Source organism: Lathamus discolor, chromosome Z (genome assembly GCF_037157495.1).
Source record: "Lathamus discolor isolate bLatDis1 chromosome Z, bLatDis1.hap1, whole genome shotgun sequence".
Classification (NCBI taxonomy): Eukaryota; Metazoa; Chordata; class Aves; order Psittaciformes; family Psittacidae; genus Lathamus; species Lathamus discolor.
Window position 1 is genome coordinate 72654231 of NC_088909.1, and position 20210 is coordinate 72674440.

The 20210-nt window shown below is 40.1% G+C and overlaps 1 protein-coding gene across 5 annotated transcripts in view; it reads right to left on the reverse strand.

Moving 5' to 3' along the window:
• Nucleotides 1-341: 341 nt before the first annotated feature.
• Nucleotides 342-20210, reverse strand: part of CEMIP2 (cell migration inducing hyaluronidase 2) — a 55550-nt gene continuing 35681 nt past the window's right edge. For all 5 annotated transcript variants that reach the window (XM_065661162.1, XM_065661160.1, XM_065661158.1 and 2 more), the window contains exons 12-24: nucleotides 18675-18763; nucleotides 16639-16770; nucleotides 16147-16182; nucleotides 15300-15455; nucleotides 11149-11326; nucleotides 10455-10670; nucleotides 9477-9685; nucleotides 8702-8887; nucleotides 7328-7547; nucleotides 6045-6143; nucleotides 4661-4809; nucleotides 3293-3399; nucleotides 342-2583 (exon numbers count right to left, since the gene is read on the reverse strand). In XM_065661162.1, the coding sequence (XP_065517234.1) occupies nucleotides 2387-2583; nucleotides 3293-3399; nucleotides 4661-4809; nucleotides 6045-6143; nucleotides 7328-7547; nucleotides 8702-8887; nucleotides 9477-9685; nucleotides 10455-10670; nucleotides 11149-11326; nucleotides 15300-15455; nucleotides 16147-16182; nucleotides 16639-16770; nucleotides 18675-18763 (1974 nt within the window). In that variant the 3' untranslated portion in view covers nucleotides 342-2386. The remainder of the gene's footprint in view (nucleotides 2584-3292; nucleotides 3400-4660; nucleotides 4810-6044; nucleotides 6144-7327; nucleotides 7548-8701; nucleotides 8888-9476; nucleotides 9686-10454; nucleotides 10671-11148; nucleotides 11327-15299; nucleotides 15456-16146; nucleotides 16183-16638; nucleotides 16771-18674; nucleotides 18764-20210) is intronic.

The following is a 20210-nucleotide window of genomic DNA, read 5'->3' on the forward strand; positions in this document are numbered from 1 at the left end:
GGAGGAACTCTTCATTAGGGACTGTGGTGACAGGACAAGGGTCAACAAGTTAAAACTTAAACAGATATTAGGAAGAAATTCTCCCCTGTGAGGGTGGTGAGGCATTAGCACAAATTTCCCAGAGAAGCTGTGGCTTCCCTGTCCCTGGCCGTGTTCAAAGTCAGGTTGGAGAGGGCTTTGAACAATCCGGTCTAGTGGAAGGTGTCCCTGCCCGTAGCAGGGGTTTGGAACTAGATGATCTGAAGGTCCTTTCCAACCCAAACCATTCTATGAGTCTATAATTCACACAGCATACATTACAGAATTACTTGATGCGAGAACAAAAGAGGTCCAAGATAGTATTGTCTTGTCAGACGTAAAAATTTATTTATGCTATTTATCAAGTGTTCAAATTTACACAAAACACAACACTCCAGGTCCAACTGCCCACCAGTAAGCCCTACCTCAGAATACCCTTGACACTTCCAAGTACAATTTTTACAAGATGGCTTAGATAGCAGAATCTCATAAATAATGGCAAACTTCACAAGCCTGAAGGTCACTACCTCATCGGTATTTCTCTGCCGAACATGACCCACAGAACAGCGGAAGTCTTAAAACCATTTTAATCCCCAAACACTACCGCTACTGCACTCAGAACATTTAAATCACATTGACCTGCATTAGTAACATCAAACATTATAGCTAGTCTTTAAAGACTTACCACATTTCCCCTAACAAAACACCCTTTTTTTTATTTAAACATTATAAAAGACCTGTGCATCAAAACAACTGCATAATACGCAATCATCCATTTGGCTTGGTTTTACAGTAAAAATCACATCAGCCATCTACCTGTTCATCTCTTTCGTTGTGTTTCCTTTCCCTCCCTTCTCACTTGGCAGTTTAATTGTAGCACTGAGGTAGCATATTTCAGTTGAACAGAATAATAGGTTTGCTACTGTGCCTCCTCTCCTTTAAAGCACACACACACAAAGAGAAAAAAAATCCCCACAGCTTTTCAATTTCTTTGGAGAAGACGGATGTATTTCCAGCAGCCATTTCATTTTGAATTCAAAGCACAAAGCATCTCTGAATGACAGATACATTATACCAGCTAGAATGAATGAGAACATATACAAGCAGGAACTATGTCAGTTTTATTAGAACTATGGTTACATTTTAGCTCAATGGCACCTAGTGTCTCCTATTGTGAAATGCATCTTTACCGTCTCTGAAATATAATTTCAAAGACATGAACCTTAAAACTGGCAGCTGTGCCTCAGTTTTCACTGAAATGATCTTCACACTATCTGTAGAAAGGGTCAAATAATTGCAACAAAACCGAAGGAAATGAAATGGACCTAATATAAAAAGTCAACAGGAACTAGCAACATGAGCATATTAAAACAACTGAAGTTAAGGCAAAGCATGTAACATGCCTGAATGAACTGAGAGCACTTCTCATTTACTTATAAGGTAAAGCTGTGATAGCCTTTGGGGGTGTGGAGGTGAGGAAGGAAATATGACCGCAACAGTAGAAGCCTACTTTCATAATAAATTGCCAACAACAGTATCTCAGCCTTGTCCTCCTGGCTAGAAGCTTTAAAAGTGTGAGCTGCAGTCAAGCTGCGCCCAAGACTGCAGCCTTAACACCCGTACTGTTTAGTGAAGTGACTCTCACAGGCACCTGTATATTTAGAGGTGAACAGTAAAGAGGTGATAATTAACAATGGTAGTAATTTTCTGCTCTGTGCGCCATGATGGTACACACAGCCATGATAAACTTTGTTGCATGGTACATAATCCTCACTCAGCCCTGGGCTGGGTATTTGAATACCCACTCTTCATCTTTCATACAGCAAAGGAAAAGTCTTACTGCAGTTAAACCCCTTGAGTTAGCTGCATGCAGGGGGGAAACTGTTTTTTGACACCTTGGAAAGCAGACCGAGAATGTAACTGAGCTGACTGCTAAATAAACCCTCAGGAAAATACCTAAGTAGCTAAGTGAAAATGTATAAGTTACAATGACCAATTCAAGCTGTTTATGGAAACTTTAATGTTGATCTTTCAAGTAATCCAAGATGCACTCCAACTCCTGTTATCAAAAATTTAAGGCTTTTATAAACACCCTCTTACATACAAAAGGAGTATTAAACAGAAGAAACTTACAGTAAATACAAACATCTGAAAAATCTCTGAAACCTGTTTATACAAATACTAATAAATTCTTTAATATTTTGTACAACTAGAAGGTGCGCAGATTGGCATTCAAGCAGTCAATGCTGGCAAACATCTGTCAGACAATAACATGAATTACTTGGATAACAACATAGTTTAAAATGCCATAAATTAAAAAATAAGTTAGTTCACATTTTTCCCCCAGCTTTTATGTACATCTTAGTCTTTAATGAGATCGTGTAGCCTTCTTTAGAAGCTCGATGTCTTTCCGCCGGCTTCTGATTGCTCTGGCACAGCCATACTCTTCCAGTTGTAAAGGGATATACTTTTCTATCTGAACGAGCCCTTGCCCAGCAGGACCAGTAAACAGCTTAATCCAGGATGGCTTAAAGTTTCCTCTGAAGCCCAGAAAGGCCACGCTTCCTGTGACAAAACCAGCTCAGTGTTACTGAACTAGCCAAGTCCAAAGCACACCCCATGCTCCTCTGAAATCCTCTCCCCCGTACAGAACCCACTCTCAGTGTCAAGTACACCCCGCAAGGCAAGATATTTTTCAACATTCAGTATCACATATACTCTGAAATCTTAACCTGGAAACATAGATATCAGTAGTTACAAAACATGCTTTCTCAAGTCGGGACTTGTGCCAGGGCCCTGAATGGACAAGAGCTACCCCATGTGGCCTATAAAGTGATCATCCCTCAAAATACCAACAGCTTCTCATCCAACCTTCAAATTTTGTTAGAACAGGACATACTAGCCTGGCACAGGAGCTTGTTTATAAATAGATTCACTGGGTGAGGCACAAATACAGGCTTTGGGAAAAAAGCCTGGAGCTCTTTTACTGTAATCCACAGGCACAAAGAACTGACTCACTTCCCTGCTTGCAACAGGCTTCACAAAATGCCCTTTGGGGCAATGGGAAATGTCTTCTGCCCCACCAGCTGAAGGGCTGCCCATTCTCTCCCCCTTCCCCCAACCAAGGCTGAAATGCAGCAGCCCACACCAGTACAAACTGGCAGACACCCTTCACCAGCTGCATCCTTTTCACACACCCTTGGAGAAACCCACCATGCCAACACAAACACACAGACCAAGGCGGCTCAAGGAAACGTATGAAATTTCCACCAACCGTTGCTCTGAAGATAAGGTGGTTTGGCTGTCCCCAGGGACATTAAGGCTTCTGATAAATTATGAGGAATTGCTACATCACCTCTTGTGCTCAGCAGAACAATAGACCTGCAACAGACACAGCATAGAGACAGCACCTGTTATAAACACAAAGTTTTCTTAATATTCTGCTACATGCTTTTACAGCTAGTTGGCCTCGTTCTACTTGCGTAAGAGTACTCCTGCGATGTTATTTCATGACATGGAAATAGTCAACCCTCTCTGAAAGCAGTACCTAGAATATTTTTTTTTTAGATTGACTTTCAAATTTAACTTCAAAATCATTGGGAAGCGCTACTGAAATGTAGTTCAATGTTTTGTAACAAAAATTAAAGTTTAAATATTGATCCAAACTTAGAGTGCTGGTTTTTCCAACATTCGGTTTTTGTTATTTCTTCAATAATAAGCAACTTCCACCCCCCCCCCCAGACAGGGAGAGAACAGCATGATCTTTAGCAATGCACTTCTTGTCAGTGTCCTTAAGTGACCTTATTAAACAAAGTTACTTGTTTTCAGCAAAGATGTGTTCTTAGTGTTATTATATGATGTTTAGTTAAAAAACAAAAAAAATCTTTTTGGAGATACTGGAAAACTGTAAGTGTTCAAAATTTGAGTTGCTTTATTTGCTCAAATAAGACTAAATTGTCTGTTAAAACGCTTGTGTGTTTCTTCTTTCCCCTCAACCTGGATATGTTTTTCTCACTTTCAGTACTTCTGCAGAGATGTTGTTATTTAAATCATAGAATCATAGAATGGTTTGGGTTGGAACGGACCTTAAAGCTCATCCAGTTCCAACCCTCCTACAATGGGCAGGAACACCTTCCACTAGACCAGGTTGCTCAAAGCCCCGTCCAACTTGGCCTTGAACACTAGAGCAGGGTTGGGGCAGCCACAACCTCTGGGCAGTGCCAGTGTCTCACCACTCTCATGGTAAAGAATTTCTTCCTAATATCTACTCTAAATCTACCCTCTGTCAGTTTAAAGCCATTCCCTGTTGTCCTATTGTTACACATCCTTGTAAGAAGTTCCACCCCGGATTTCTTGTAGACACCCTTTAGGCACTGGAAGGTTGCTCTAAGGTCTCCCCGGAGCTTTCTCTTCTCCAGGCTGAACAAGCCCAACTCTCTCGGCCTGTCTCCATAGGAAAGGTGCTCCAGCTCACTGACGATATTTGTGGCCTTCTCTAGACTCGCTCAAGCAGGTCCAGTACTGCAGGTGGCATCCTACCTGAGCGAGGAGGAGAAATAACCTCCCTCAACCTTGCTAGGTCACTAGACATCAGAGCTACAGCTTACTGGATGTAATGGAAATAAATGGTTATTACACGTACCTTTGTGGAATTCCAGATTTTAAATAATCATCTACACGCTTAATATCTACTCCAGAAAATAATTTGTTTCCCAACACTATTCCAGTGCAGGCATCAACTATAACGATAAGTATACCATTATCCTTGAAGGAAAACATAGTGTTATTGACCTGAATGGGAGGAGAAAAAGAAAAAAAGAATTTTTTCTTCCTTTCTTAAAGTTAATGAATCCAACAGCAATTCTAAGGCATTCATTGTTACTCTTCATTTAGTTTAGAGATTGTGGTATACTAATTTCCTTACAAGTATTTGCTTCTCCCTGGCATGTCTTCATTTTCCCCCTTGAGGGAAAACTTCCAGTAGGAATTCTGAAATTACACTGGAGTCTTCAGTCCCCAGCTTATACAGGAAGATCATACATTTCAGGTGACTTACTACCTGCCTCAGACATTGCTCCTGCTTTGGATATCTAAAATTCACATACTGAACCACCTGGACTTCTTGGCAATGGCACACTTAAATCTGTCTCTGCAGCAGCCCAGTTCCAACCCAGTTTGTTCCTACACAGCACTCTTACTGCTATGGATATGGTACACACACTCCTGTAGAAATTTGCAGCTGCCACAGTTATGCTGCCTACAGGCTACTTGTCTGTCTAAACTCAAGAGTTTTACTATTTCTACCAAGCTAATGCACTGACACGGCAAAATGAAAGCCACATACAGACTTTGAGCTTTGTGGTGTGAAGATGTCCGTAAATGTTATTTCAGCATCACATGCAAGCCTCCTGCATCCGAATAGAAGAGTTGAAACTCTCCTTTTTATAAAACTACTTTCTATAGCCTTATCAGGACTGCATCACAATAAATACAGAAATATCCACAGATTCTTTAGAAACTGCCATTTTGAAGGAGTTTTAGCAAAGCTTAATTGCTTGAATGATTCATCCCATTAACTCACCAATCTGTTAGCACAAACCCAATTTCAGTAACATGGATTTAACTAACACGTTGTTTAGATTTTCGCTTGTTTTTTGTTTCTGGGGGTTTGTTTGGTTGGTTGCCTTTTTTTTTCCTCCTTTTTTTTTTTTGTGTGCGTGTTCTGTTTGGGGTTTTCCCCCAAAGCAGCCATCAATAGAGGTATGTGCAACCAGATTGCGACATGAATCCGAAGATTTTAAACTCTCCCTTACTGCTACTATTTTCTCTCTAGCAGTAAAGGATTCAAACACAAACAGGATTTAGAGTCTCCTTTTCTGAGGTTAAAACATTGGCTTTTTGGATGTTAAACCAACACTTTTCATTGAAGTGAAGAAAAGCGACATCAGCATTATGTAGAGTTGCACAACTGTTGTAATAGAAACTGCTAGAAAGAAAGATAGAAGAAAACCATAATGAATACTTACAGAAATAAATGCTTGCTGACCTCTGCTTAACTCTTTTTTACCAGATGAATTAATCTGCACAAGGAGGTAGTTTTTGTGAGGATCGCTGGTGAACACCATCTGGATATCAAATGAAACATGTTAAGTACACATATCCATGTGCCTTCAACACTTTATCATGCCAGACAATTCACAACTGACTGCCCACTGCTCCAAAGCAAATGCATCAATTTGCCAGTGGTATTATTTATAGTAATAGCAATGCTAACAAGTATCATGATGCATAGTGTAACTGTCCTGGTTTTGAGCAGCAGCAGTCATTTTTCTCCTTCTTAGGAGCTAGTACAGTGCTGTGTTTTGATCTTTTGGCCTTGGAACAGTGCTGATAACGCCGATGTTTTCAGTTGCTGCTCGAATGTTTGGTCTGGCCAAGGACTTTCTGAGCCTCATGCTCTGCCAGGGAGGAGGGGAGGCCGGGAGGAAGCAGAGACAGGACACCTGACCCAAACTGACCAAAGAGGTATTCCATACCATAGCACGTCATGCCCAGGAGGGAACCGGAAGGGGTAGAGGGACTGCAGGGTTGGAGAAGGTATCGGTCGGTGCTTGGCTGGGGGGAGTGAGGCGAGTTATTGGTCAGCTGGTGTTGAGGTGTTGTATTCTTTCCTCTTGTTATTTCCTTTATCATTATTATTATTGGTGGTAGCAGTAGTGATCTATGTTATACCTTAGTTACTAAACTGTTCTTATCTCAACCCGTGGGAGTTGCATTCTTTTTGATTCTCCTCTCCGTCCCTCCAGGAGCAGGGGGAGGGCAAGAAGGGGGGGAAGTGAGTAAAAGAGGTTTGTGGTTGGGTTTAAACCACGACAGTAACCTATTGTATTCCTTACTTTCAGAATTTTTCTCAGCTAAAACAGAAAACACAATTTCAAGTTCATGCTAATAAGCAAAGATCTGAAAAAGAAGAAAGCAGGTTGCCCAATACCATATAGATCTCTGCAGCAAAGCTATCCTGCATGGCGCACAGACAATGCTGTAGTACAAGACACATCCTACATCCCTTCCCTGTAGCACTCAGAGTGAGAACTGAAGCAGCGCTTTTCAAAGAACAAAAACCGAGATCTTTGTGCTACAAGAGACTCCCTGCCTTCCCAGCATACAGGAAATAAACGATACGACCATCGCAAACTGGTAGGTGCAGTGTTCTGTGCCAAAACACTGAATTTCTGTCTTAGAGCGATCAGACAGCAATACCAACTACAATATAAGTAAAAACACGAAGTTTTTACTTATTTTATCTTACCTGAGTTGTGCCACATTTCATACACGGTACAGTAGTTTTTACTGGCATCTGTGTTATAACAGTTGGTCCTTGGTAGTACTTTGGGTAAGCTTTTGCCATGCAGTTACTGATCCCTTTTGCTGAATCTTTGGTCACAATCTTGATCCTTTCACATCCCTGAGATGAGCAATAACTGTGACCATCCCTATTATATTTGGCTTGAAGAAATAAAAACAGTAATCTACACAAAAGGGAAAAAAAAGATTCTAGGTCAATTGCCGAATGAACACATATTTATGTTAAACCTAACAGCTATATTTCATTATTTTCAGAAGAAGAAAAATGACAGTATTCACTTCTGCACCTTTGTTGAAAACACTTAAAACTATTTACAGTTTATTAGAGTTAGGAAGTCTCTACTGATATATCTGCAATTGCCAACAATTAAAGGAGACATCATTATGAATGCATATGCTCTGACAGAACAGCCATTCCTCAAATCAGTGGCTTGCAGGAAACAAAAACCAAATTGCAGAGCATACATATTTTCTTTGATCACAGATCTCTGCAGATAGCCAGAAGTAACTCTTTGGATATTCAGCTTCACCCACCAGCACTGAACAATGTACTGTACTGCTGCAAATGCCTGGAAATGCAGCTGGGGGCAGTGGTCATTAATGTTCACAGTACGCTGAGACTGGTAATTCTTCTCTTACATATTTGACTTACCACTGTAGCTCTTAGAGAAAAGGAAACAAATGTCTTTTCAAAAGCTACATTCACCTGCACATTTACTACAAAGTAGAAGATAAAGGATCAAAATAAATAACAAATTATGAATGAAAAAAGAACATTCACTAAACACGCAAGTGACCTAAGTAGGACTTGTTTAAGATATGGTCAGCTTTGAGTAAAACATCTCACAAGGATTTCAGTAGCCTCTTTCAGAAGTATTTTTCAGAAAGTAGGACTTTTAAGCACTTTTGAGAAAGCTGTAAATGGATTGGGATTTTCAGAGATACATTCTTAAAATGTTCTTGGAACAGAAAACTTCTTGGAAATTTCCAGAATTTTTAGGTTAACAAGAAGGCACAATTTTTCCTTAGAGACTTTTAAGTTACTTCCTGAAAGACACTCCTCTGCAGCATGCCTGATACACATTTTTCCCAGGCATGGGGTAGGAAATATCTGTGGCAACTGTGGTACTCCTGGAAAAATGACAACCACTGTATTTTGGAGATTCAAAGTCACATATTCTTTCAAATAGGCTTTGGGTTCCTTTCACAATAGCTTTACTCTTATGAGGTATCTCAATCAGTTGCTTTTAACACTATCAAACTGGTCATTTCAAGGTTAAAGAACATCTTCCAACACCATCAAGTTACAAGAAGTTACCCAGTACTGCTGTCGAAGTAAAACTTCTTGTCTGATCGATTCTTTTCGAGCTCCACCATTGAAGATACAGGCATGTAGCGCTCTACCTTGCTTGACAGAGCAGATGACCGCCTTTGGAAGGTTTCTAATACTATAACAAAATCTGTATTTGGTTGATAACAAAGACCAACACGAATCCAGTCATTCCTAAAACAAAACAAAGCAAAACCAAAAAAAACCAAAACAAAACAAATAAAAAACAAAAAAAAAACAAAACCAAACAAAAAAAACATGGTTTAACCTTAGGAACAGTTCAGATGACATGACACAGCAAACAGATCACTCAAAAAACAAGTAACAGGAACACAAAAAGGTCCTAAGTGCTCAACCAGAATATCTTTCTTGCCATCTCTATACAGTTTGATTAAAGGTTACAGTAACTTTGATACTCTCAGAATATACTTAATTTTATACTTTAGACATTTATTAAGTTTTTCTGACAACAAAATCAAGTATGATAAACTATTCAACTCCAATCCTGCTCAACATCACTATCTGCACACTTTCTTCTCCAAAGGATTTTCCTGAAAGACACTGTACCGGACAAAAATTTAACTTCAGGTGCAGGTCCACTGTTTCATCCCTTGCTTTTCATACTTTAGCATTTGTAATCACAAAAGAACCCAACCCAAGATCCAGTCTTACTGATGGTGGCAAACTCTCACACACGCTAATTCTGCAGAACATGACCTCAGTACTGCCTAAGGATCAATGACATTAAAGACCGTAAACATACTTGTTGAAGTTAATGAGATAAAGATAGGTGACATTTGGAGCTTTTCCATTCCAATGTATTGTGTAGCCCTTTTGGAGCATCACTACTGGCTGGTACTGTTGAAAGACAGCTCTCTGATTAATACCTCGGAGAACCATGGGGTTGGCTGGGTACTCATCTCGCACAATAGTCATGGACAGATTCTGTCCATTCCATGTTTGGACATACACCTATATGGTATTAGGAAGGATGAAAAGAAAGAGGAAAGATTAGGATACTGTGCAAAAAGAAATAGTGAATAATAATCAGTAATTAACCAAAAAGCTGCAATTCGATGTTCTGAGTCACGTGATACAAAAATCTCCTGAAGAAAAGCCCTATTAAAAAAAAAACAAAAACAAAAAAAAAACTATTGTAGATTTTGTCCATTTTGCAGACAAAAATGGCGGGAGAGAGAGAAGGAGGGAAAAAAAAAAACCAACCCAAAAAGTAGAATCAGCTATGGTACTTGCAGAATCAGCTATGGTACTTGCACAACGTTGTATAGAACAGGAACCAGAACGTGAATCAGATCTACGTGAGATTTGTGTTTATAGGTGGTACTTAACATCCCCATAAAAAAACCAACAAAAACATCATAAAAAAGCAGCCCTTAAAACCCCACTCTGGGAAAGTAAGACAGACAGTTCCAGTGGAAGAAAACACCTCTAATGCAAAAATATTTTAGTGGATAGGGCTACAATATAGAACTGCTAGCATGCATACACATTTGGTTTTACCTTGCAGCATTTAATACTGTAGTCCCAGTTTGCATGCTGAAGGGAGCATGATATACACAACTGGCTGAAAAGTGTAATGTTCATAAAAGTATTTTTAAAACTTTGAAGAATTTTTAAATTCAAAGATAGCTGATTTTGCAGTTCTTAAGACTTCCCCTGCCCCTCACAAGTTGTTCATATTGTAGATTTGCCCCAAACAGAAAGGTACAGGAGTACTAGCCTGTGCATAGGTCCCACTGCAAACCACTCCACTCCATTCTGTAATATTAATGCATTTGGGGTGTTGAATCAAGTAGTTATCCATTCTGCCCACATAGGTATTCTTGTAGTCAGTCACTGAACCATCTAGATCATGGAATATTGAGTTCTTGTCACCATCCAGATCTCCTTCTTCAAACCAGGGACCAGGTTTTCCAAAGAAGGCTTTCAAAGAAACCTGGCAACAACAATTAAAATATTTATTTTTCTCCCGAGGCAAAGCACAGGCTATCACACTTGCACACCTGCAGAATCATAGGAATTTAACAAAGTTGATTAAAAACCTTATGGAAGTGACAGAAAAATAGATACTCGGATTTTTAGTAAGAGGCTCTGGCCAGGTCTTACTTCTGAACTGTTGATATCTGCAACTGAAAATTCCATTATTAAGGATATACTATACCTTACAAAGTCTCCTTTCATCTTTACCATTATCCATGAAAGAGATCATTATTGCAACATATCCTACATCTCCGTTGGCATTACTTTTTTGTTCAGGAGACAAAGGATACACCCTGGTGACTTCCAACGAAGAAAGAAACTGCAGCAGGGATGTATGGAAAAGATGACCCAGGGGTGACCCTTGGATGTTTATTTTAAATACAGCAAGAAGAAAGCCATTTACAAGAATAAAACAAAACTTGCAATAAACTTACATTTGGACCAAACTTCACACGAGAAATGTTGTTTTTTGGTGTCATCTGCCATGGATTTTTCATTAAGAATCCAACTGCACTGGTAAATCTGTCTGGAGTTGGCACAAAGTTTTTGAATGTGCACTTGGTAAGGTGAATAGGTCCATCATAAATTTGAAATCCTCTGATTGGAAATGTCCTGTTAATGCAAGTAAATATTTATATCATCTTGTAACAAAAACCATGATAAGCCAGAATCTGTGTTGTAAGTACATTTCCTCTCAGAGGAATCAAGAGAGCAACATTTAGAGAATGACTTGGAGGCTAGATCCTAGTAAAGGAAAACTTTTTTCTGTGCTTACCTAACGCATCAACCCTCCCACACTCTCTGGTATTTCCTGTTAGAAGTGCTATCACTGTCACTTCGCAAATGTGCCCCTTCCCCAGTACTGGAAATACAGCACGAGAATAATACCACCTGGTCTTTGACCAATCGTGGCAACTGGGAGAAGTGCCTGCAGACTGGAGGAAAGCAAACATGACTTTTAAGTTGAAGAAGGAACACCCAAGGAACTGAAGGGTGGTGAGCTTCAGCTTGATCCCCAGGATGGTGATGGAGCAGCCAATCCTGAAAACCATTTCAAGGAAAATAAGGACAAGAACTCATCAGGAATGGCTGAGATCCAGTCCCTTGGGAAACAGTACTGAAGGACAAAGGGGTGCAGGAAGGCTGGACACTCCTCAAGGTGTCACCAAAAGTCAGGAGAATAAAACTCCTTAAAACCAATGTAGCATTAAGAAGCAAGCATTACTTATTATGGTGCTGGACGCACAGGGGATAGCTCCTCCTAAAATGCATGCCAGTTCTTACAGGTTTCTTGCTTATAAGCATCCATCTCATACATATATTCCCAGAAATCTTATACATATTATAATTTCTTCCCAGAATCAATTAACATGGGTTACTCTGCAATAGAATATGTGCACTTTAAGTAAAGGTCCCAAGGGTCTTTGGGACTCCTGGTGACCGTATCTTTGTTGACCTTTGGTTGAACTTTTCTCATCTTCCTCTTACGGCCTTAGGCTGGCCTCTTCTGAGTTTGTGAAGAATGGTTCCCAGTTCATTGAGCTGGAAAGGCACTTTGTGAACAACGGTTCCTAGTTCAGGGAGTTGGATAGGTAAAGAATGTTCTTTACCCATTGTCTTGTTCCCCCTTGACATATGTACAGTATTGTTCAGTTAAAGTTCAACTTGGTGGTTTGCTTCAGCTAACAATCAGTAAAACAAGTCCTCTCTTATCAAAGGCACAGGAGCAGGCAGCCCCTATGTGCCGAAAGTTGAACCAGCGGAAGACCAGCCTGGTTGAACAGATATTGCTAGAACTCAGGAAAAAAAAGAGAATCTATCACCAGTGGAAAAAGGGACTGTCACCCTATGAGGAGTACAAGGATGATGCTCGGTTAGGGAGGGGGAAAATTAGAAAGGCGAAGGAACAGCTGGAACTTAATCTGGCTGCTACTATAAAAGATAATAAAACATATTTTTACAAATAAATTAGCAATTAAAAGGTGGGCCAAGGAGAACCTCCATCCTCTACTGGATACTGGGGGAAACCTAGTGACTGAGGATGAGGAAAAGGCTGAGGTATTTAATGCCACCTTTGCTCAGTTTTTAACAGCCAGACCAGCCACCCTCAGGGTACTCAGTTCCCTGAGCTAGATGACAGAGATGGGGAGCTGACTGAAGTCCCCATAAATCAGGAAGAAATGGTTAGAGACCTCCTGCTCTACTTAATCATATACAAGCCTATGAGGCCAGATGGGTTACACCTAGGAGTGCTGAATAAGCTCACAGAGGAGATGTATCAATGATCTGGATGAGGGGATTGAGTATATCCCTTAGTAAATTTATGGACAACACCAAGTTGGGTGGGAGTGTGACCTGCTGTAGGGTAGGAAGGCTCTGCAGAGGGATGTGGACAGGCTGATTGATGGGCTGTGGCCAATTGTATGATGTTCAACAAGGCAAAGTATCCTGCACTTGGGTCACAACAACCCCATGCAACACTACAGGCCTGGGGAAGAGTGTCTGGAAAACTGCTCCGTGGAAAAGGACCTGGGGTGCTGACTGATGCCTGAACACAAGCAGCTTGTGCCCAGGAGGTCCAGAAAGCCAACAGCAAACTGGCCTGTATCACAAATAGTGTGGTCTTTAGGTAATGGCCTCAAAGCTGCACCAGGAGAGGTTTAGATTGGATATTGGGAAAATTTCTTCATCAAAAGGGTGATCAGGTACTGGAGCAGGCTACCCAGAGAATTGGTGAAGTCACCGTGCCTAGAAGTATTCAAAAAACCATGTGGATGAGGCCCTTAGTGACACAGTTTAGTGGTGCCCTTTGCAGTCCTGGGGTAACAGATGGACTTGATGCTCTTAAAGGTCTTTTCCAATTTAGGTGATTCTACGGTTCTGTGGTAATGATCAGCATGGATTCATCAAGGAGCAGTCATGCTGGACCAACTTGTTAAAGTTCTGTGATGAAACGACTGGCCTGGTAGCTGAGTGGACAGCAGTGGACACAGCTTACCTAAACTTCAGCAAGGCTTCTGACACTGTCCCTCAAGATTCTCACGAAGTATGGAATGCATGACAGGACAGTAAGGTGGACTGAAAAGTAGCTGAATAGCTGGGTGCAGAGGGTGGTGGCATGAAGTCTACCTGGAGGTATCTAGTGGTGCATCCCTGGGGCCAGTATCCAATCTTGTTCAACATCTTCATTAGTGATCTGGATCATGGTGATGAGCATAGCAAGTCTGCAGAGGGCAAAAAACTGCAAGGAGCAGCTAATACACCGGAGGGTTGTGCTGCCATCCAGGCAGACCTCAACAGGCTGCAGAAATGGGCAAATGGGAACCTCATGAGCTTCAACATGGGTAAGTGTAAAGCCCTGCATCTAGGGAGGAACAACCCTACACACCAGTGAAAAGGACTTATAGGTCCTGGTGGAAATCAAGCTGACCATAGGCCAGCAGAAGTGCCCCTGCTTCAAAGAGGTAAATGGCATCCAGGGCTGCACTGGGAGATGTGTCATCAACAGATTGAGAGAGCTGATCCTTCCCATCTGCTCAGCATTGGTGAAGCCACGCCTGAAGTGCTTGTCCCCAGTATGAGACAGATATGGAGCTGCTGGAGAGAATCCAAAGGGCCACAAAGACAATTAAGTGGTTGAAGCACCTCCCACAACAGGAAACATTGTGAGACCTCAGACTGTTAAGCCTGGAGCAGAGAAGGCTCAGATGGAAATCTGATCAATGTATAAGAATCTCTGAAGGGAGGGTGCAAAGAAGTTGCAGCCAGACTCTTTCCAGTGGCACCCAGTGACATGACCACAGGCAATGGGCACAAGCTGAGAAACAGGAGATTCCTCCTGAACATAAGGAAACACCTTTTCCACTGTAAGGATGACTGAGCATTGGCACAGGTTACACAGAGTGGTTGTGCAATCTCCATCCTTGCAGATTTTCTAAAGCTGCCTGGAAATGGTCCTGGACAACCAGCTCTAGGTGGTCCTTCTCGAGCAGGGCAGCTGGACAAGATGACTTCCAGAGGTCCTTTTCAATCTCCACTGTTCTGTGATCCTGCTCAACTATACTTCATTTACCACCATCACATTAACAACTTCTTGCTAAATAGCTAAGCAACAAAAAACCAGGGTGGACTGTACCCACCTTATATTTCTTGCTTATTTTGTGTCAGGGGCAGGATCTGGCACTATGTTAAAAGAGTACCACAGCAAGCCAGAGAGAAAAGGATCATGATCACAGACTGGGATTTGTCACAGAAAGACTACAGTCTCTAGTCTTAAACTGACCCTTGAAACCCTGTTACCTGAAAGCTTTTTCCTTCTCTCTTCCAGGCCCAAATGTTATTTAAAACTAAGGTTTCAAGAAAGTAGAACAACTTAAGTATCTATGGAAAATTGACCTGTAGTAGAACCAGATGAAAACTGGCTCAGCAAAGAGGTGAGAGTGATACTGCTGCACACAAAGCATTAAAAATGAGTGACACCTTCAACAGAGCCTTAATCTCTCACAGCTCAAGTGAAAAGGGTGCTTATATCTGATAACAGAGAAAGTTTCTTGTATCATTTCTTCCTCACCTGTAACATACTTACCGATTTCTAGGCAGAGTGCGCGCCTTGTTGTCTATCCCTCCAGTTCCTGCGTATTTATTTTGGCCGCCTGAAAACCCATAATTCTTGCTCTCACCAATGAACAGCGACTCAGATACCTCCTGACTGGCACCTTCATCATTTGGGAAGCTCCCATCACTGTGAAAGCCACGTCAGAGATAAGCTTTTAGCCTCCCCAGTAGATGAAAACACCGAGGCATAGTCCTACTTTTACTTCTGTAACAGTCCTGCTAAAGCAGAGCAGTCTAGACTTCATTTACAATACAGAGAAAAATAAATTTAATTATTAACAGTATCACAGGCTGTTTGATATGCCAGCAGACAGCTGAGCATTAAATTTTTTATCTCCCTCTGTAGTGCAACATTCTTTAACAGCCTACTTTTGCAGTCCTAGAGTCAGCCTGCCATAACCTAAATGGCAGCAAATTTTGGCTTATTCCTTAATTGACTTGATTCTGTTTTATAAGAAAGAGACTCTGCCCCCTTCAAAATGCTCATCTTCTTTCTTTTCCATTACTCACTTTCAATTGTTCAGGAGGAAAAGTTAAAATGCCTAAGGAATCATACAATACCAAAAATACGTGAATAAATGTATCCCTTCTGGCAAAAAGGAAGGAAATTGTGGTGTAAACCAAGCACAGGTTGAAGTGCAAGCTCTGGCAGCTGTGTCAGCTTACAGCCTTTATAACATCAGCTGCACCACTCGACATAGAACTAGGCCCAAAACTATGACTTTATGAAAGTAAACCTATTAATTTTAATAGATGGATGTATATTTTCTAAGATTCTAGGCAAGAAAAACCAGAAATGACTAACATAAATTACTTACCTGGCAAATGTCAAACCTATTCCATTGTCTGCAAACCTGAAAGAAAGTTCAAAGCTTCAGTCATATTTTCTGGATTAACCTACAAAAATCTACTATAAGAGCACATCCTGCCATGCACAGAAAAAAAGCCCTGATTTTTGTATTAATGGAATGTAGAACCAGCACACACTTAACGCATATAAAAATGTTGCTGTTAAAAAACCCCTATTTTACCATATATACCTCAGTATAAACTTACTGTCTCAACCAACTTTTAGAATTCTTTTTATTACATAGTTTCTTTTTGCCTTTTAAGGCAGGTTCTCATCTAATCACATATAAACTTGTTTCATTTAAAGTAGTGGAATGGTGTGAAAGCTGTTCAAGATACTGAGAAGTTCCTCGAGGTAAGCATTAGTCTTTTCTTACAACCCTGTTGTAATGCATTTTCATGAACAAAGCTTCAGGGGAAACTTCTTAACAACACGCAGCTATTTGCTTCCAGATACCTACCCAGAGTTTTGAATGAGGATATCCCCTCCCCTGACCCAGGCCCCATGATCATTGTTTTTGAAAGAGATTAATCTGTCAATCAGGGCAGCAACTCGGGGCTTTTCAGGGTCTGCATCTTGATGAGGTCGAAACCTGGGACAGATAAAAACCCAAAAACTCAACATAAGAATACTGTTTGCTTTACACATGTGATAAATGTTGGGCTGAGAAAGTCTGAAAGATAAAGACTCATGCTGATGGGCAAAATCCACTCTGCTCCATGTTTGCAATTACAGAAGCCAAAACCCAGGTGCATCTCAAGCTCTCTATCTTGGGGAAAGGTCTTTTGGGGTAAAATGAAGCAGGAACAGAAAACTTCTCTTTTGCAATAACTCTCACAGACTTTTGCTCAATGTCCCCAACTTCCTTTAGCCGCATCTCACCTGCATTTATCCCCTTGTTTTTCATTTTTGCTTTCTCCAAAGTACTCTCTCCCAACTTGTGCTGCAGCATTAATGTCAAAGTTTGATGGAGGGAATTAAAAGCTCCTTGGAAGGATACATAGACCTGACATGCACTATACAAAAAAAGGCTGGCAGCTTGTCTAAATGCTCTTTCAAATCTTTCAAACTCTTCTGATGTCGAGGAGTGCTCCTTCTTTGAGCACACTCGAGATACTTTTCTGTTCCAACCCAGACACTCCACATTGCTATCAAGATGGTCTTATACAGAAAGTCATGGATGGAATCTATTTTAGACAACAGGAAGAAACAACCTGATTAAAGACTGGTGGAAGCTTTCACTTGACTATTCCTAATATCCCAAACAAAAAGCAATCAATTAAGAAAAATATTACAAAAATCCATTTTGAGGCAGATAAAGAAATATATGTGCCCTTTATCCCTATCACTTTGTACTCCAATTTTGCTCTGCCTGAGGGGAGGAAGGGAAGAATGGGTAATTTTTTTTCTTTTTGGTGACAGTCTTGGGCTCCTCAATTAATGTTTAAATCCCCCCAGTTTGGGTCCATGTACAATAATTAGTGGCCTCATCTAGTTAAGAGAGTGCCTTATTACTTCTCTGGCTGCAGAAAAACATGAAAACCATCTCTCAAGCACTGAGTTTCTTGCATCCTCTTCTGATACCCTGTCAACACATTACAGGTTCTCACAGCTCATTTTACTCCTCCTATGTTCCTCTTGTCTGACTGTTTCGAATGAAGTAATCCACGAGGATTATACAAGTTTTCCATTAAAACATCAAACTAGTGAGTTCTTGTCCAAATCATGAACCAATTATTGCCAAAATTGGGAACTATTCTCTCTGTGCCTAAAACTATCATTTAACCATCCTCATCCTAAAAACAGGTCAATCAGAACTAAAGATACACATATGAACTATATTGTCAGCCTTAATGCTTAGTTGTTATAATAAAATGTTCACAGATACAGTTGTTGTCATTATACCATTATCCCAGGCTATTTTATTTGAAGTTCAGGGTAACAGTAAGCAGGCACAGGATAACATGGCATTTTTCTAAACTTTCCATAAACGCTCTCACTTTGTAAACTAAAGAAAACGTGGTTGATTGCTCTATCTCTGCAAACAGCCTTCAGTAAAACTACCACTGAGCGATGATCTCCAGGTCCAAAAGGTACGGCAGGAAGCATTCAGTGGTAGGAAAGCCAAGCGGATGTATTACTTGGCTCTATTAAGCCTTTTTCTAATAATTATGTAAAACTGACATAAATCAGAAGAGCAGATTTTAAAGACAGTAAGCAGCAATTCCATAGAATACTTTAAGCATGACAGTAGAACATGTTTGAAATGATGTCTCCTAAGAGGCTGAAAACTACCCTGAGCAAGGGTTCAGAAGTAACAGCTCCATGCTCTGATATTGCCAAAACACATGAACAAACGGGAGAAAAATACATTAATTTATTTTTCAGTTATTATTTATAAATAATTATAGTTTTAAAAATAGTTTTCCTCATGTGAATGTAAGAGCAATCTCAGAACTGTGATTTTTCACTCACTTGAAAGAAAATATCCTTTACCTTGCATTGTTATCCAAACAAAGATACTCTCTGGGATCATCAGCGCTAGCATTAGTTGTTTTAACACCTTTATCAATGAACAAACCAGCCTGAAACAAGCAAGGAAAGAAAATTCATGCAACCCAAAATTAAAAGCTAGAGCAACCAATACATTTTTAAACTTTAAACTTTACACTGCATTCAATTCACATGTTAGAAACTTCTAGATCTTTCTATTTGTCCTTAACTGACATATTGTCTAAAGGGAGAAAACCCATCTGTTTACACTAATTTGGGATTAAAAAAAAAAAAAAAAAAAGAGCAATGGAAAATCATTACAGTTCATTTCAGATTTCTTTCACAATGTCTAACTATTTGAGGTTTTGCACTTATTTCCAGATGCTGTTCTGGAAAATTAAGAATCCAGTTTTGAAGTGAATTCAAAATATTCTCACTAAAGGGGAAAAAAAAAAAAAACAAACAACAAACCAAAACCCCAAATCCCACACTGTGAAAAATGCTTTGTATTTAAAATTATAAATTACCTTCACCACTGAAGTGGATTTTTGCCCAAGCAATCACCAATTTGAAACTCAATAATCCACTATGAAATAATTTGAGAAAACAGAAGCAGAAAGAAGCACAAATATGTATTTATCCTGACTAACATACACAAATACCTGCAGCTACTTCCACATCTGATCCAAATTATGATTACAACTGAATGTTCCTACATGGCTGGATCCTGAGACCTACCAGTGGAGTTTGCCCTTTTAACATGGAACTTTAGCACACGAATCGCTACTCCTGTTTGGAGATAGTAGGACCCATAGAGCTGAAAAACTTTTTCTTTACAATGCACTTTTGTATTCAGTATGTTTTAATTCCAATCTGAACAAATGCCCTGCAGTCCCAAACACACCATTAACACAACTTCTATGAATCAGTGCATCATTTTTGGTATCACCAACATTCAACTGTCAAGCAGAATCAGTTTCACTTGGTAAAAAAAAAACAATCCACTACTGATCCTGAAGTTTACTATGTAAACTGCAAACACAAATTAATATTTAGATGACTTTGTAAATGTCATTAGATTTTTATATATATGCACACACACAGACACAGAGTGGCTAGATTCCAAATTAAATAATTAAAGGACTTAGTTGCATGTGAAAAAATTACAGTAAAGCCACATACATGAAAGTATGTATGATAAAACTACGATTCCATTCTAAAACAATGCTGGATGCCTGTAGCTAGGCTGAGAACCCTCAAAAAAACCCTGTTGCCAATGGCTGGGCTCCTGAAGGAAACCTAGAAGCATAATCTCTATTCAGAGACTGCCACCGTGTGTAAACACCGAGGTTACTCTACATTAGAGACTTAGCAAGAAAGTCACAGCTGTTCCAGGAAGCTATTAGATGAATGACAACTACAATAAACTTTGATGCTTCAAGGGTCAGCTTTCACTGAAGTTGAAAACAATGCCATCAGTAAGAGAGTATCATCTGAAATGCTACTTCTGAGAGAATTTATTTCATTTGAAGCATTTAT